Below are 18,316 nucleotides of genomic sequence, written 5' to 3' on the forward strand. Positions count from 1 at the left end.
GTGGATTAAGACACAAGTTTAATGTTTTAATTCAATTTCATTAATGTAAATTTGAATTAATTGCAATTTGGAATTAATTACAGAGCATGGGAGACCCCGAGCCCATGCAAGTGTTAAATAACGGTAAACATTACTCTAACAGTCAGGAGAGATCCAATTAAAATCTGGGATTTCGGCGAGGAGGAGCCAAGACAGTTTGCGAAGGTTGCCCAAGTTTTCCCCTCAAGCCGTTCTGTTTTCGGGAATCACCCTCACCTTGTAGCCCTGGTTGATGCCGTTGATGAACTGGGGGCTGGGGGGGTTCCAGGTGAAGCGGATGGTGGTGGAGTTGGTGGCCTCAGCCTGCACGTTCCCCGGAGGCACCGTGGGCACTGCCAGGACCAAGGGACAGCTCACAGGGACAGCTCCACCAGGTCTCCTCCATCAGCTGGGTGCCAACCCCGGGTCATCCCCGCCCAGCACATCCCAGTCCCCCTGGGGCCTCCACACCTGCCTCCCATCCCACCACCCCGCACCTGCTGCTGCCAGGGTGCCCACCAATCCCCTGCCTGGCCCTGGTGGCCCCTGCCTACCTCCCTGCAGGGTCCACTCCGTCACCTTCATGCTGTAGACCCCCAGGCCGGCGCTGTTGTAGGCGGCCACCTCGATCTCGTAGTTTGTCCAGATGATGAGGTCCTCCAGGAGGAGGTTGTTGACCTCGGCGTTGGTGATGTTCTTGAACTGGTACCCCACGGGCAGCCCGGCCAGGCAGTACCTGGGGACCGGGGGCCATCAGAGCTGCCACTGTCCCCACCGAGGCCGGCTTTGGGACCCTCGGGCACCCCCGGCGGCTCCTACCGGATGATGTAGCCCTTGAGGACCCCGTTCTGGTGGCTCTCGGGGGGCGGCTGCCACTGGATCATGATGGACTGGTTGGTGCGGCCGCTGGCGATGACGTTCTGGGGGGGCGCGGAGGGCGGCTCCTCGGGCAGGGACACCCTGCAGGGACGGGGCAGGCTGAGCGCCCGGGGCCGCCGGCCCTGCCGGCACCCCCGGCCGGGACTCACCTCTCCGTGTCCTTGCTGAACTGTCCCCTGCCCACGTCATTCACGGCACACAGGCGGAACTGGTAGGAGCGAGCGGGGACCAAGCCCCGCACCGTCACCGACGTCACCTCGGGGTCCACGCTGGCCAGCAGCACGGTCCAGGGCGCGTCTGGGGGAAGAGGGGACGGCAGGGTGGGCACCTGACCTGCAGGACCCTGACGAGTCCCGGGGTCCCCGCGTTGCCCGTAGCGTGCCCCACGCCAGGGTGACGCTGGGGACTTCTCCCAGTGCCAGCGGTGCCGGGGGGGGTGGGAGCAGCCCCTTACTGTTCTCGGAGACCTCCACGACGTAGCGGAGCAGGGGGCTGTTGCCGTCGAAGGGCTTGGCCCAGGTCAGGTTGATGGCCCGTTTCTCCTGCGGGCTCAGGGCGGCCACGGGGCTCTCGGGGGCGTGGGGGAGCTGCCTGGACAGGGGGGTTAGGGAGGGAAGGAGCGAGGGGGCACAGCCCCAGGCGGGCGGTGCCGGCGGGATGAGGGGGGGTCTCACCGGACACGGAGGTGGGCGCTGCGCGAGTCGTTGCCCCCGGCTGAGATCACCTTGCAGGTGTAGGTGCCGATGTCACCCGACCAGGTCTGGGAGATGTGCAGGGTGCCCGCCTCGTCCAGGCGCACCCGGGGGCCGCTCTCGGGGCCCAGCGGTGCCCCGTCCTTCTCCCAGACGTACCTGAGCCGGGGAGGACCCAGGTGTGCCGGTGCCCCGCAGCCCCACAGAGAGCAGAGGGCAGCAGGTGGCACTGCAGGACCACCGGCGCGGGGCTGAGGAGGAGGAACCCCCATCTCCCTCCCCAGGACAGCGGTGACAGCAGCCAGCTCGGCAACCCCGGGGTGCCTGGCCTCCCCAACCCTCTCACTCACCTCACATCCACGCTGGGGTCATGGGTGACCCCGCAGCTCATGACAGCCTTGGTGCCCTTGATGACGCTCAGGTCCTGTGGCGGGTCCGTGATCCGTGTCCTTGCTGCGAGGGGACACAACGGACCGCCGGCGCTGCGGGGGTGGCACCGGCGCCCCCAAAACCCAGCGCCCGTCCCCGGAGAGCTCCGTCCCACGGCACCCAGCGTGGCGCCCGGAGCCAGGCAGGGCCCCTCCCTCCCTCCCGTGGGTGACACGGCCCCACCGTGAGTCCCTTACCCCAGACCACCAGGTCAGCAGAGGCCTCGTCCACGCCGCGGGAGTTGGTGGCCAGGCAGGTGTAGGTGCCGGCGTCGGGCAGGTGCGCGGGGCTCACCAGGAGACTGCCCGACTCCAGCAGGGTGAAGCGCGGCAGCTGCACCGAGCCGCTGGCCAGGACGCGCTCCCCTGGGGACGGGAGCCCCGTCAGCGCCGCGCCCACCGGCGTGGGGGTCACCGAGAGCCCCACGGCGCGGCTCGGAGCCCGGGCTTGCCCCCAGCCCTTTACCTTTCTGCCAGGTGATGGCCGGGCGCGGCGCCCCCGAGGTCTGGCAGTTGAGGATGACGGACATGCCGTCGATCACCGTGCTGTCCTGGGGACCCCGCGTGATGTTGGGGGCGATGCCTGCGGGGCACAGAGGCGCGCGGCCCACCCTGAATTCCCTCCCTGCGCCCAGCCCGGACCTGACCCAGAATTTCCTGGGGTCCCTGAGCCCCCTGTGGGACTCGTGCAGGGGCTCACCCCGCCCAGCACCCCGACAGGGGGGCACCCAGGGCAGAGCGGGGCTGGCACCTACTGGTCACGGCCAGGTACGTGGTGGTCTGCACCTCGCCGGCCGCGTTGCGGGCGAAGCACTGGAACATTCCGGTGTCGTCGGGGGCCAGCCCGCTGATCTGCAGGCTGCCGTCCTCCAGCAGCTGGAAGCGGGACAGCTTCTCCAGGTGCAGGAGGGCAGCGTCCTTGTACCAGGCCATCTCGGGAGGGGGGACACCTGCAGGGGCACGGCCGCGTCAGGCACGGGGTCACGGCAGCGCGGGGACGGTGCCGGGGAGCAGCTCACCCTTGGCTTGGCAGGGGATGGCCACCACCTTCTCCATCTCGGCCGTGATGTGTCTCTCCGGCTCCCTGACGAACTGCGGGGGCTCTGCCGAGGGAGCCAGGAATTAGGAACGGGGTCAGAGCCTCTCCCCAGGGTCCTTGGGCTGACCAGTGCCCTCCTGCCACCTCCCATCCCAGCCCCGGGGCTGGGCCCGCCCCAGCTCGTGGCACTGCCTGGTCTGGGCTGCCTGGGGGCAGGAGATCGCCCAGCACGGACAGGGAGGTGCCCAAGGGCAGGAGATCACCCAGCACAGACAGGAGCTCACCCAGCACGGGCAGCAGCACACCCAGCACGGGCAGGGAGGTGCCCGAGGGCAGGAGATCACCCAGCACGGGCAGCAGCACACCCAGCACAGACAGGAGCACACCCAGCACGAACAGGGAGATGCCCGAGGGCAGGAGATCACCCAGCACGGGCAGGAGCTCACCCAGCACGGGCAGGAGCTCACCCAGCACGGACAGGAGCTCACCCAGCACGGACAGGGAGGTGCCCAAGGGCAGGAGATCATACAGCACGGGCAGGAGCTCACCCAGCACGGACAGGAGCTCACCCAGCACGGGCAGGGAGGTGCCCAAGGGCAGGAGATCATACAGCACGGACAGGAGCTCACCCAGCACGGACAGGTAGGCGCCGGCAGTCACGGCGGGGACGCTGCTGCTGCGCAGCACAGCCTCGCACTCGTAGAAGCCGCTGTCACTCAGGGTGGGGTGCAGGATGGTCAGCCGGCGGCTGTAGTCGCTGATCCCGCTGGACACGGGCTCCCCGTCCTTCTTCCAGATGATGTGCAGCTTGATCAGCGGCCTGGGGAGCCGGGGGAGCGTCAAGAGCCAGCTCCAGCTTCCCTGGAGGATCCCAGCTCCCTCCATCCCGCAGGACTCGGGTGGGAAGGGATCTCCCTCCACCGCGCGGGTCCCAGGAGTGCGGTGGGAACGGACCTAGGGGCAGCCAGCCCCGAGGCTGGGCAATGCCAACAGGGACATTCCCCTTCCCAGTCCCCTGCTCACCTGGCATTGGCCACGCACTCCATGGTCACCTCCGAGGTCCCGGCCACCACGCTGGTGTTCCTGGGTGGGACAATGATGGTGGGTGCGATGGGATCAGCCGGGCCACCCACGTCTGGGGAGAAGGAGGCCAGAGGGAGAGCCGTGAGCACCCCCTGCCCACCCTGGGGTGCCCCAAATCCCCGGCTGCCCAGCTTGGAGGAGACAAAGGTGGCAGGGCGCTGATGACATGCTGGTGGCATCAGGGTGCCTTCCCAGGTGTCCCTAAGCCGTGTCCTCCCGCGGGAGCCCCGGCACGCCTGGGCAGGGCCACCAGGCTGGTGGCAGCAGGGCGGAGGGAGCAGGGAGTCCATAAAGCAAAATGATGGCGACAATAAAAAACCCTCCTGTAGGCGCTGTAAAAACGCGATCGGCTCGAAAGCTGCTGATAGAGCTGAATCCATAAACAGGGGCTCGGGGATGTTTATGGCGCTCCAGGACGCCGGGGGACGGGAAAACAGATTGATGGGGACGGCAGACGGGCAGAGCCCGCCACAGACAGGGTAACCGATCCTAACCCTGAGCAGCAGCAGGAGGGGAGATGGGGGAGAGGGCGACAGGACCGGTGTCACTTCAGGGCATGTCCCATGGGATGGGCTGTCACCACCCAAACGGGTTGAGGGACCCTCGGAAGTCCTGGAGGGCCCAAAGGAGATGGAGGGACGAAGCCACAGGGGTGGCCCGCAGGCAGGGGCTGCTCCAGAGCACCAGGAGGTGACAGGGGGACACGGGCAGTGGGGGAGGATGTCCACGGGGTGACACTGCAGCCCCCACTCCACAGGAGCTGGAGCTCTGCCTGTGACACACCAGCGCCTGCAGCGCAGCCACGGGCGCCTAAATAAATCCTGAGGCAGCTGAACTGTTAAGTCAGCAGAAGCCGGAGCCTCCGAAGAGATTTACTGCAAATGAAATTTGGGGGCGAGGCCAGGGATGGGAGGGAGGGAGGGGGCCCAGCACCCCCCACACTCACTGGCCACGGTCAGGGTGATGGGCTGGCTCGTCTTGTTGTCGCCGTTCTTGTCGTTCACCGCCTGCACGTAGTAACGCCCCGCGTCCGGGGCCACCGTGGACAGGATGACCAGGGTGTTCTCCAGCGTGATGGCTCTGCGGGATGAGAGCGTGCTGGGAGCCTCACCTGCCTGGGGGCACCCACACGGGACCCCCGGCCTCCCCCAGGATTGGGGGGCCGAGCCCTGCACCCCTCTGTCCAAGCAGAGCCCACAGGACGGTGCAGATCCCCAGGATTTCTCCTCCCAATTTTTTTTTTTTTCCATTTTTTACTTAATGGAGCAATCTAATCTGCCGGAAACATAAAATGCTGTGGGGGAATATGGTTTTTTTTAACCATTAAATATGAGATAAAGGAGTTTTATCTCCTCAATCCCGCTTTGCAAATGGAAAGGAGACCAGTTCAATTCCTGCATAATGGGGGTTACAAATTCAATTCCTGCAGGCTGCGGCTGCCGGGGCTCCGGCAGCACCTGGATCTGCCACAGCTCCGTGGGGACACCTGGCACACGGGCGCTTGGCTCTGTCCCACCCTCCCCCGCCACCTTCCTCCCTCCTGTTTTCATTTTTTGTTAACAAATCCCTTTCTCTGGTGACAAACAGAGCCATTAGTCACCCAGCGCGTCCCCGGGTTTAGCGGGATGCGCTCGAGACGTCGGTTAAACATCCTCAGCGCGGGGGACGGGGGGAAACGCAGCCCCCGGGGATCCTGGGGGGCTCCTGGGGGTGCTCACATGCGGCTGCTGGGGGAGATCTTGCGTCCGTCACGGAACCAGGTGACCTGGGGCTGCGGGAAGCTGGCGATGCGGGGCGCGCGGATGACGGCCGCCTCCCCGTGGGACACGCTCTGCTGCGCCTCGCTGTCCTCGAAGCTGCCCATGTCTGCAGGGCGGGGCAGAGAACCGTGGCAGGGGATGCGCCCAGGGACGCAGCCCCGGGTCGGGCTGGGCAGCAGGACGGGGTCTGTGGGACGGGCTCCCCAGGGGACGACGCTCCCGGTCCCCTCCTGGCCTGGGGTGGCTTGGCCGGCTCAGGGTGTGCGATGTGGGGGTGGCTCAGATCCCACCGGCTGCTCCTGGGGATCCATCCCTGCAGCACCTGGAGCTCCATCACCCTCGTGCTGGGTCCGGGACCCGCGCCCGGGTGTCCCCCACCACGGACAGGCTGCAGCCACAGCACCAAGGGCCCAGTCCCGGGGCTCCCCAGCTGCTCTGCGTTCCCCATCCCATGTCCCGGGAGCATCCCAGCGTGACCCTGACTCCAGGGACAGGACGAGGGGAGGGACAGCCGCCTCCATCCCACCCTGCCATTCCCAGGCTGGAAGCACACAGCAGTTGTGGGAGACTGAGGGAAGCGGGGGGCGTGGAGGAGGGGAGCGGGACAGGGGATTTTTATTGACTTCCTTAATTGCTGTAATTAAAAACATGTAAAGAATCCCTTTTCTTTTTAACGACTTTGCCATTATCATTAGTTGTTAGCACAGCTGCCTTATTAATTTCTCATTATCCTCCTGATTTGTAACGCTCCTCAGGAGGTGTTCAAGGGGGTGGGATTGGGGGTATCCTGGAGGCAAGGGGTGACAGAGAGGGGCAGGTCCCTTCGGGGGACAGAGCCACCATCCCAGGCCTCAGCACTCCCATCTGCTCCCTAAATCTCAGGATATTCCTGCCACTGTCACCCTATGGACACTCCAATGTCCCTGCCACTGTCACCCTATGGATGCTCCAATGTCCCTGTCAGTGTCACCCCAGGGATGCTCCAATGTCCCTGTCAGTGTCACCCCATGGACACTCCAATGTCCCTGCCAGTGTCACCCCAGAGATGCTCCAATGTCCCTGCCACTGTCACCCCATGGGCACTCCAATGTCCCTGCCACTGTCACCCTATGGATGCTCCAATGTCCCTGTCAGTGTCACCCTATGGACACTCCAATGTCCCTGTCAGTGTCACCCTATGGACACTCCAATGTCCCTGCCAGTGTCACCCTATGGACACTCCAATGTCCCTGCCAGTGTCACCCCATGGACACTCCAATGTCCCTGCCACTGTCACCCCATGGACGCTCCAATGTCCCTGCCAGTGTCACCCCATGGACGCTCCAATGTCCCTGCCAGTGTCACCCCATGGACGCTCCAATGTCCCTGCCAGTGTCACCCTATGGACACTCCAGTGTCCCTGTCAGTGTCACCCCATGGACACTCCAATGTCCCTGCCAGTGTCACCCCAGGGACGCTGCAGGCTCACACGTGCTGGGCACCAGCACCAGAGCTGTCCCTGGTGGCGGGAGCTGGGTGTCCCCGCGCTGTCCCCACGGAGCGGGACGGTCACTTACAGGCCACCTGCACCTCGGTCTGGCGCTGCAGCAGGGCTCCCATGCGGTTGCGGACGATGCAGCGGTAGAAGCCGGCGTGGGTGCGGTCCAGCGAGGTGATCATGTACCTGCGGGAGGGGTGGCAGCAGTGAGGGGACATCCGTGTCACTGTCACTGACCCTGCAGAGGCGGCAGCTGCTGCACGCCCTCCCGATTTACCGCACCCGTGCCAGGAGCTCCTTTTCCCCGAGGGATGTGTGTGGCCCTGCGGGCTGTGGGGACACCCCACCGTCCCTCACTGTCACACAGGGACCCCCAGCCACCCACACCGGAGGCGCTCCCACTGTGCCCAAGCCGGTGACTGTCACCGTCCCTGTCCAGGGGTTGGAGGTGACCCCTGCGCCCTGCCCCAGCCCCACGGTGACACCGCGGTCTGCCGGTGTCACCCAGCCGGGAGCTGCGAGCGGCCAAGCCCCGCACCGCTGCGACGATCCCCGGCTGAGCCCCCTTATCAGCCCCACGCCTGCTCTTATCAGCCGCCAGCGCCAGCAGCCGGTGAGGAGATAAGGGAAATCACCACGTCTCCACCCGACCGCCCCCCGAGCATCGCCGCGGTCCCAGGCCGGGCCCTGCTGCCACCAGACCTCCCCGGGCCGTCCCCAGCCCCGGAGCCGCTGTTCCATCCCCCCAGAGCAGACGGGGGAGCCTCCGGACGAGCTCCGCCGCCCCCGACGGGGAGCGCCGCCAGATAAAAGCGGAGAGGGAATAAATAAAGCGAGCTCAGCCCTCCTTGCCCAAAATCTAATCTTGCGTTAAAACACCCGCCCGCGGGCTCTTTCGGCAGAGCTTTGTTTGTTCTTCTGAGAACCGAGCGTGAATTAAACTTTCATAGGAGCCGAGCAGCGCAGCGCGGCCCCGCGCCCACCGCCCCGCACCGGAGAGGGTGACGGGGGACGCAGGGCTCCCCTCCCCGGCCCGGTGGCACCGCGGGGACGGGGCGGGCACGGCGGGACTGGCACCAAAGCCGCGGTGACACCCACCCAGCCGCCGCGCCGGGGTCACCCGTCCCCGCGGGAGGAGGGAGGGCGCCCTTTGGGAGCGAGTCCTTGAGTGTCACGGCTGATATTTAAAAACGCTCCCCAGGGGCTTTAAATAAGATATTTCAATTCCACGGAGCTGTCAGGAACGGCTGCAGACGCCAGGAGTAATGGGCCCGCTCTCCTTGCCGTGTCCTCGTTAATAAATCACACCGTGACTCCCCAGCGCACGCACGCCCGTGGACGGCCGGCTGGACGGACACGCAGCAGCAGAGGGACACGCGTGTCCCCAGACAGATCCGTGTCCCCCTCCAGACCATCACTGCGGGAGGGACGGGGACAAGACGAAGCCACCGGCACCGGCACAGCCCGGGGGACGCAAAGCGGGCGCAGGGAGCACCGCGCCCCCACGGGCAGGACACCCCCACGGGCACGGGGAGCCCCGTCCTGTCCCAGCCCAGGACGCTCCAGCACACCCCGTTAAGGCGGCCTGGCCCCCACACGCGGGAGCTGGAGGAGTTATGGAAGCGGCAGCACTTCCACACACACCTCAGCGGCCGAAAACAGCCCGGAGAAAGGAAATCAATTCCCGGCGCAGCCCAGCCCGCAGTCATCAACCAAAGCAGCGCAGACTTTGTTCTCTCCCGCTCGCCTTTCACCGAGGCTTTTATCCGAGACCGCTGGCATTCGATTTCCTTCCCTCATCACTCCCGGCTAGGGGGGGACGGGAATTGATTTCACCCCCAATGTCACCCTCCTGTCACCCCTGACAGGGGATGCGCTGCAGGCAGGAGGGGTGGATGTCGCCACACGTATTCCCCCCACCCCAGTTCGTGCCTCAGCTTCACGGCCAGCAGTTCCAGGGCCATTATTCCACGCTCCTCCAGCTGGGACCGATCCCGGTGCCCCGGCCGGGTGGCTTTGTCCATCCGCCCCCGCTCCTGCCGGGACAGAGGTGAAGCTGCCCCAGCTCCTGGCGCAGCCCTCGCTGCTGACTCCGCTCTTCCAGGGGTTGGTCTGGCTGCTCCGCGAAGACGGAGGTTGACAGGGCATCGTCCGCGGGGGAAAAGCCCTTCCACAGCGAGCACCGACCCCCGCTGCTCCGTCAGGCAGCGGCTGCGGCGGGGTCAGGAGCCCCGCGCCGGGGGACCGGCGGGATGGCAGCAGCAGCTTCGGCACCGGATCCGTCTGACAGATGGATGGCTGCGTGCCGGGAGTGCCAACCTGTCCGTGCGTCCGTCCGTCCGTCCGTCCGACCCCGAGCCCGTCAGCAGGGCAGGGCACAGCAGCGCGCCCAGCTCCTCGGCATCCTGGCACGGCAGCGCCGTGTTCCGCAGGATTGTCCCCGCAGGACTGCCCCCGCAGGACTGTCCCCACAGGACTGTCCCCGCAGGACTGTCCCCGCAGGATTGTCCCCACAGGATTGTCCCCGCAGGATTGTCCCCGCAGGACTGTCCTTGCAGGACTGTCCCCGCAGGATTGTCCCCGCAGGATGGCCCCCGCAGGATTGTCCCCGCAGGATTGTCCCCGCAGGACTGTCCCCGCAGGACTGTCCCCGCAGGACTGTCCCCGAAGGATTGTCCCCGCAGGATTGTCCTTGCAGGATTGTCCCCGCAGGAATGTCCCCGCAGGACTGTCCCCGCAGGACTGTCCCCGCAGGACTGTCCCAGCAGGATTGTCCCCGCAGGACTGTCCCCGCAGGACTGTCCCCGCAGGATTGTCCCCGCAGGACTGTCCCTGCAGGATTGTCCCCGCAGGATTGTCCTTGCAGGATTGTCCCAGCAGGATTGTCCCCGCAGGATTGTCCTTGCAGGATTGTCCCCGCAGGATTGTCCCCTCAGGATTGTCCCCGCAGGATTGTCCCCGCAGGACTGTCCCCGCAGGATTGTCCCCGCAGGATTGTCCCCTCAGGATTGTCCCCGCAGGATTGTCCCCGCAGGACTGTCCCAGCAGGATTGTCCCCGCAGGATTGTCCTTGCAGGATTGTCCCCGCAGGATTGTCCCCGCAGGACTGTCCCCGCAGGATTGTCCCCGCAGGACTGTCCCCGCAGGATTGTCCCCGCAGGATTGTCCCCGCAGGACTGTCCCTGCAGGACTGTCCCCGCAGGACTGTCCCCGCAGGATTGTCCCCGCAGGACTGTCCCCGCAGGACTGTCCCCGCAGGATTGTCCCCGCAGGACTGTCCCCGCAGGATTGTCCCCTCAGGATTGCCCCCGCAGGACTGTCCCCGCAGGATTGTCCCCGCAGGACTGTCCCCGCAGGATGGTCCCCGCAGGATTGTCCCCGCAGGACTGTCCCCGCAGGACTGTCCCCGCAGGATTGTCCCCGCAGGATTGTCCCCGCAGGACTGTCCCCTCAGGATTGTCCCCGCAGGATTGTCCCCGCAGGATTGTCCCCGCAGGACTGTCCCCGCAGGATTGTCCCCGCAGGATTGTCCCCGCAGGATTGTCCCCGCAGGATTGTCCCCGCAGGACTGTCCCCACAGGACTGTCCCCGCAGGACTGTCCCCGCAGGACTGTCCCCGCAGGATTGTCCCCGCAGGATTGTCCCCGCAGGACTGTCCCCGCAGGATTGTCCCCGCAGGACTGTCCCCGCAGGATTGTCCCCGCAGGATTGTCCCCGCAGGACTGTCCCCGCAGGATTGTCCCCGCAGGACGGCCCCCGCAGGATGGTCCCCGCAGGACTGTCCCCGCAGGACTGTCCCCGCAGGATTGTCCCCGCAGGATTGTCCCCGCAGGACTGTCCCCGCAGGATTGTCCCCGCAGGACTGTCCCCGCAGGATTGTCCCCGCAGGACGGCCCCCGCAGGATTGTCCCCGCAGGACTGTCCCCGCAGGACTGTCCCCGCAGGATTGTCCCCTCAGGATTGTCCCCGCAGGATTGTCCCCTCAGGATTGTCCCCACAGGACTGTCCCCGCAGGATTGTCCCCGCAGGACTGTCCCCGCAGGACTGTCCCCGCAGGACTGTCCCCGCAGGATTGTCCCCGCAGGACTGTCCCCGCGGCTCGGGCACAGCCATGCCCCGGCTGCCGCCGTGCCTCTGTTATTGTAGGGCTGCTGAGGAGCGTGGGGCTGACGCTGCCGAATTATTCTTAGATTGAGGGGGTGGAGAAAGGCCGGGAAAAGCAGCAGCCAAAGGATTTGATCCGTCAAATTGAAAGCCAGAAGTGCGCAGGAATCTGTGAGGTTCTTCCAACGCCGCCCAGGAACAGCAAACAGCTGGATCGGATTTGGGATGGAAACACGCTGGCACAGTCCCCTTTGATTAATATCCTGTATAACGACTAATTAATTCTGGACGGGACGCGTGTTTGGATAGTTACTGCGGGATAATGGAATGTCAAGTGAGCATTAAAACACACTTAGCAGAGGTTTAACGACTCGGAGCATTCCAGCGAGTGTCCCGGCCCCTGCTCCGGGCCAGCGCTCGATGAGGCTCTGAGCTCCCCCCTGGAGCTCCATCAGCGCCGCTTAACCGGGCTATTGGATCTCAATTAGCTCCCGACTGGAGCCGACTCCGTTCGCATCCACGTGGCTGCTGCCTCTCCTCCTGCCCGGAGTGTTTTCCCCGGGCCGTGGGAATTGGGCGAGCGCCGGCAGCCCCGTAAATCGCTGCCTCAATCGGCCCCGCCAGAACAACGAGCCATTTAATAATTAATGCCCGCGTATTAATCAGCCTCCTTCCTGCAGAGCAGGGACGGAGCGAGCCTCGATCCGTGCTGCGGCATCCGGAGGGCTTTGGTGCATTGCAAACCACGGGCTTGGCCACCTTCCCAGCTCCGGTGGCATCTCCCGCTCCATCGGCTCCCTGTCCTCTCCACCGCGGCTCCAGAGCCCCTCCGAGATCCCAGCCAGGAGATTCCCTCCTCTGCCATCCCAGCGGGCGCCTCCTGCCAGCCCCGAGGCCGCCGCGGTTCCCTGGCACCGCTGCCCCGCGCCCACGGCTGCTCATGCCAACATTCACGGGTCCCCTTGATTCCAAAGGAGGCACAGAGACGGGCAGGAGCTTCCCTAGCACAAGCATTCCCAAGAAAAACCACCTCCCATGCTGCCCACGCTCCTCACCCGCACTCCGGAGGCTTTGCCACCCCTGGTGATGCCAGAGGTGCCACAGGAAGCAGGAATGCCCTGCTGGGCTCCCACCCAGCCTGCGTGCAGCCCTTCCAGTGTTCTTCGGATCCCATTAATTAACTAATTGCATGGTAATTCGCTCCCCAAGGCAGAGGGATGGGCTTCACACCAGGGCTGGCGGAGGGTTGGGCCCACCGGAGCAGGGGTGAGCTCCCAGCGGGCAGCGGCACAGGCTGAGGTTCCAGCAGGAATCCAGGGGTGATCCATCCTGTCTGCCCCCTCTCTGGGGCGTCCAGAGGCTCCTGGCTCCGTGTTTTACGTAATTTGGGGACAAACTCTGGGCATCAAACATTTGGGATCCTCATAAAGGCAGGTCAGAGCCCTGAGTGTGCCGCCAGCTGTGTCCCTGCACCCCCGGGGACACCCCAAAACATCCCAGTGAGGAGCTGGGGTGGAAAGAGCCCCAAATCTGCCCCAAATCTCAGTGAGCCCACGCACAACGGCTCCTGGAAGGAGATGGAGACGGGTCAGAGACGCCACGTGCTGGAAAACCCACCCGGGGCTGGCATGGAGTGCACGGGGAGGCTCAGCGGTGCCAGCCCTGCCTGGCTGGCAGCAGCTGGGGCAAAGCCGGCCGGAGCCAGAGATGGAATTCCGCTTTCCCAAGCTCCAGCAAAGGGGATTCGGGCTCTTGAGAGGAGGCGGGGGATCCTTCAGTAGCTGCTGGACTCCTGCGCCAGCTGTGGAGGCCGTGAGGAGAGGCACGAGGGCTGATTTAGGAGCAGGGAGATGCATCCCTACGGATGGGAGTCTGTCCAGAGGTAATCTATGTGTAAGGAAATTTCCGAAGGCAGCGGGACTCAAAGCAGCCGTTAATAGGACAATCTCATGTGATAAATTACCAGGCCCAACTAATCTGCATGTTAAATTTCTCGTATGAGGAATAAATATCCTCAATCCACCAGAGGAGCGCCTTTCCTTCCGAGGGCTTCATTAAAGACATCAAGCTGCCGGATTTGCATGTTATGATTCCTCACACGAGCGGCTCCGGAGAGCGCGCGGAGACACCCCGGGGGGACAAACAGAGCTGGCCCCGGACAGCAGGGCCAGGGCACCCGAGGGTGTGGGCACCCAGGCTGCTGTCACCTCGGGGGGCATCGGAGGGGCATCACTGTGGGGTCCCCAGAGCGGGGGGCAGCAGGGATCCCGTGGGAAAACGGCCTCCTGCACCCCACGCCAGCGGCAGGGGAGGGAGGGAGGCAGGAGAGGGGAAGGCAGGTGGTCCCTGACCCCATGCCAGGCACCAGCGGTGCCCTGTGGGCACACACAGAGCCCCCCACAGCCCCCAGGGATGCTCCCAAGGGAGGATGTCTCCACACACACACGCGCACACACACACAGAGCCGGGCTGCTGCTCAATCCCTCGGGGGTCCCTCATCCTGCTCCATCCCTTGGGATCCTCCTGAGGGAAGACAGCGCGGTGTGGAGCCAAGCTGGGATGCTCCCATCCCCGGGGACGCTCCGGGGGGATGGCTCCGTGATCACACACAGCCCCCAGGCATGGCTCCCAGCGGGGGATGACTCCACAGGCGCACAGCCCCAGCCCTCCTGGAATCCCTCATCACACCGATCCCCTGGGATGCTCCTCAGGGAGGCTGGCTCCAAACGCTCACGGAGCCAAGTGATCCCGCCGTGCTCCGCAGGGATGCTCCCGAGGGATCGGCTCCACGCAGCCCCGGGACCAGGGACCGGCCGAGCCCTTTGCCCGCCCGGCCCTCGGCGACCGCCCGGAGCCGCTCCGGTGGCGGCGGAACCGCTGCGGGAAGGAAAGGGCGGTCGCCATGGAAACGCTGCCAAACCGGGAGAGCGGCTCCTTCCCTGGAAACGCGGCGAGAGCTCCTGCGACCACCGGCGAGGGGACAGCGAGCCCCCGCCCGCGGCCCCCCAAAACGGGGGAATTGCACAGGGGTCACTGAGGGATGCCCTGCTCAGGAGAGGAACCGGGGAGCAGCGGTGAGGATGATGAGGATGGAACGCTTGGAGACACAGCCCTGCCTGGGAGCCGGCAGGTGAAGCCACCAAACCCGGCTGGGACCCGCCAGCTGATGGCACCAAGCCTTGCTGGGGACCGTGAGGCGATGCCACCCAGCCCAGCCAGCCGTGGGCACACCGTCCTCTCCAAAGCCTCCCTCGTGGGCAGTGCCAGGCTCCGGGGAGTGTCCCCCTGTCCCTGCACCGGGGGACACACGGCAGCACCGAGCTGGGAGGGACCGGTGCGCCCCAAAACCCTCACCCAGGGCACCCAGAGCCACCCCCGGCCCCACACGGCCAAGAACGTCCCTGAGCCTCCCTGGCCATCAGCCCCAGCCCTCCCCTCTCCAAGGATTACTCTGTTTCTAAACTCGTTAACTTTTAATTACAACCTCCCCACTGCCTGAGCGGGCTGGCGCCGCGCCACCGACAGCTCTATTAAAATTCAATTTCTGCCCATCATAACTAATTTTGGTCCTTCGCCTTCTCACCAGCAGCCTCCAGTGCCAGGCAAGACAGCCAAACCCTCATCTCCACGCTCGAAATCCCCACGGAGCCGCGGGCAGAGCCAAGGGAAGCTGGCAGCTTCCAGGGGAGCCCAGCAGGGATTTGCACGGTGCCTTCTCTGCTCCGCTGGCTGCGCTGGGTTTGTTTGGGTTTTCCCCACGTGGTTGGTTGGTTGGTTGGTTTCTCACTTCATTCCTTAATCCTTTCTGCCTGGATGCTGGAGCTGGGGGATGAGGGCTCCAGGGCAGGGGAGTAACCTTGGAGCGGGATGCAGGGATGCCGGGATGCAAGGATGCAGGGATGCAGGGATGCAGGGATGCAGGGATGCAGGGATACAGGGATGCAGGGATGCAGGGATACAGGGATGCAGGGATGCAGGGATGCAGGGATGCAGGGATGCCGGGATGCAGGGGATGCAGGGACGCTGGGATGCAGGGATGCCAGGATGCAGGGATGCCGGTATGCAGGGATGCCGGGATGCAGGGATGCAGGGATGCAGGGATGCAGGGATGCAGGGATGCAGGGATGCAGGGATGCAGGGATGCAGGGATGCCAGGATGCAGGGATGCAGGGATGCCAGGATGCAGGGATGCAGGGATGCCAGGATGCAGGGATGCCGGTATGCAGGGATGCAGGGATGCAGGGATGCAGGGATGCAGGGATGCAGGGATGCAGGGATGCCAGGATGCAGGGATGCAGGGATGCCAGGATGCAGGGATGGAGGGATGCAGGGATGCAGGGGATGCAGGGGATGCAGGGGATGAAGGGATGCAGGGGATGCAGGGATGCAGGGGATGCAGAGGATGCAGGGATGGAGGGATGCAGGGATGGAGGGATGCAGGGATGCAGGGATGCAGGGATGCCGGGATGCAGGGATGCCGGGATGCAGGGATGCCGGGATGCAGGGATGCAGGGATGCAGGGGATGCAGGGATGCAGGGGATGCAGGGGATGCAGGGATGCAGGGATGCAGGGATGCAGGGATGCCAGGATGCCGGGATGCCGGGATGCCGGGATGCCGGGATGCAGGGATGCAGGGATGCAGGGATGGAGGGATGCAGGGGATGCAGGGGATGCAGGGGATGCAGGGATGCAGGGGATGCAGGGATGCAGGGGATGCAGAGGATGCAGGGATGGAGGGATGCAGGGATGGAGGGATGCAGGGATGCCGGGATGCAGGGGATGCAGGGATGCAGGGGATGCAGGGATGTGGAGCTGCCGGACATCCCGGAGCACAGACACCACTGCTGGGCCCTTTCCTACTGAAGGGTCAACTGAGGCACGGATCAAACCCAGGAGAAACCCAGGAAAAGGGGTCAGAACGCCCATTCTGGGTTTGGAGGTGACCCCCAGGCACTCCAACCCACTCCCCGGGCAGAGCAGGGCCCGGGATCAGCGTCCCGACTCCTTTCTCCTGCCTGGGAAAGAGCTGCACTCCTGACAGCAGGGAGCTGCGGGAACTGTGGGGCTCAACAGGTCTCTGAACTCCCACACCCTGACAAGGGACAAGGGCGTCCCACAGGGCCCCCAGCCCTCAGCCAGGGACTCGGGGCACCGCAGAGCTGCAGCCAGCACGGCCCAGGAGGGGACAGTCCCCAGGGTCCCCAAGGAGGGCCGGGGCTCCAGGACCCCAGCCCGGCACACGACGTCACCCCGCCGCTCTCTCCGCGTTCCCGGCATCCCGGAGCAGCCCCGCGTTGCTACAGCAACACGAAGCCTTTGGATTCGATGCCTGGGAAGGGGGAACGGCTTGTCTCGACCTGAATTATTGATTAAAACTGAGAGGGCGACACACACACACACACACTCAGGAGATGGCAAGAGGTGCCCGCCTCGATTTAAAGGCCGTCTCCAAGGGGCCGGAGCCGCTCTGTGCCAGGGTGGGTTGGCACACGGGGCTGGATCTCTCTCGCACCAGCCTGCCTCGCTCCCTCCCGGTTTGGCTGCTCCCAGGGAGCCACGGGCGGGCTGTGATCCGCAGCCCGCTGTTGAGGTGTTAATCCGCTTGTGCAAACACCTCGTCCCCGGCGCTGACCTGCTCAAACTCCCCGCTTGCTCTGCAAACAGAGCCGGCAGCTCCCGGGCCGCCAAGCGCCGCCTCCGCGCCGCCTCCCAGGATGGCAGCCCTGGCACGGGCACCTGCCAGGGACCAGCGGGACCGGCGGGATTTGCCACGGATGCTCGGGAAGACTCACAATCCCAGAGTCACTGAGGCTGGAAAAGGCAGACCTCCAAGGTCAGCTGTGCCCCATCCCCACCTCATCCCACCTCCGTTCTCCTTGGACCCTGCAGGGATGGGGGCTCCAAACCTCCCCGGGCAGCCCCTTTCCAGGCTCACCGGTATTCCAGGGAGAACTTGGTGAGCTCCCGGCTGTTGTGCAGCCACTTGAACTCGAGGGGCCAGCTGCCCTCGGCCATGCAGGTCAGCACCAGCCGGTTCCCCTCCAGGTGCACCTGGCTCCGCACCGGCTCCGTCTTGAAGTACGGGGAGACGTCGTCTGTGGAGAGAGGAGGGAGAGGGGTCAGGGCCCCGCATCCTGCAGCCCCTTGGCGGGGCGTGGAACGGAATGATGGCTGAGGTCCCCTTCCAACCCAGACCGTGACTCCATCACCTCCCCGTGCCCTGCCCCAGCCAGGCCGCCCAGCTCCTTTCCCTGTCCCCCGTCCCTCCCTGAGCCATTCCAGCAGCCCATCCACGAGGGCTCAGCCCGCTGCGGGTTTATCCAAGCCGCTTCTTTGCTTGATTCCCAGCTCCTTTTGTAGCATCCCCGAGCTTTTAACTCGGGGGGGTGAAGGGGCGGAGGGGCTGCGAGCGGAGCGAGGCAGAACCACTTACTCCTCTCCTGTTTTATTTGCTAAGTAAAACTATAAATCGAACCGCACAGCTCCATTTTCTGCTTAACAAATGGAAGCCCTTTTACTTCAAAGGCACATTCATATTCCCCAGCAGCTTTCAAGTGCACGTTCAATCACAGCTCTGGGTTTTTTCTTTGGGGTAGGGCTCCGCTTTCTTGTCTGCTCGAGCTGGATTCCTGCCGCGGATCCCCGCGCCGTGAGCGGCACCGAGGCAGTGCCCACCACCCTGGGGGTGTGACAGGAGTTTGTAGGGGCTCAGAGGCGCCCAGGGACACCCCAAAGCTGTACCGGGGGTCCCTCTCCTCGGTCCTGGCTGCGGCACACCCGCACGGAAATGCCCAGCGGAGTTACACCCTCCTGCCTGGCAAAGGGGAGGGCACAG

General features: G+C 64.9%; 1 protein-coding gene across 1 annotated transcript in view; it reads right to left on the reverse strand.

The window, feature by feature from the left end:
• SDK2 (sidekick cell adhesion molecule 2) overlaps window positions 1-18,316 on the reverse strand; it is a 47,873-nt gene that overhangs the window by 12,218 nt on the left and 17,339 nt on the right. The window contains exons 2-18 of the mRNA XM_040081667.2: window positions 17,417-17,576; window positions 7,456-7,562; window positions 5,858-6,005; window positions 5,086-5,219; window positions 4,080-4,191; window positions 3,686-3,876; window positions 3,037-3,120; window positions 2,773-2,967; window positions 2,484-2,600; window positions 2,216-2,383; window positions 1,940-2,042; window positions 1,572-1,748; window positions 1,352-1,488; window positions 1,047-1,194; window positions 838-978; window positions 573-754; window positions 256-371 (exon numbers count right to left, since the gene is read on the reverse strand). Coding sequence (XP_039937601.1) covers window positions 256-371; window positions 573-754; window positions 838-978; window positions 1,047-1,194; window positions 1,352-1,488; window positions 1,572-1,748; window positions 1,940-2,042; window positions 2,216-2,383; window positions 2,484-2,600; window positions 2,773-2,967; window positions 3,037-3,120; window positions 3,686-3,876; window positions 4,080-4,191; window positions 5,086-5,219; window positions 5,858-6,005; window positions 7,456-7,562; window positions 17,417-17,576 — 2,420 coding nt within the window. The remainder of the gene's footprint in view (window positions 1-255; window positions 372-572; window positions 755-837; window positions 979-1,046; window positions 1,195-1,351; window positions 1,489-1,571; window positions 1,749-1,939; window positions 2,043-2,215; window positions 2,384-2,483; window positions 2,601-2,772; window positions 2,968-3,036; window positions 3,121-3,685; window positions 3,877-4,079; window positions 4,192-5,085; window positions 5,220-5,857; window positions 6,006-7,455; window positions 7,563-17,416; window positions 17,577-18,316) is intronic.

This window comes from Hirundo rustica, chromosome 18, assembly GCF_015227805.2.
Source record: "Hirundo rustica isolate bHirRus1 chromosome 18, bHirRus1.pri.v3, whole genome shotgun sequence".
NCBI classification, from domain to species: domain Eukaryota; kingdom Metazoa; phylum Chordata; class Aves; order Passeriformes; family Hirundinidae; genus Hirundo; species Hirundo rustica.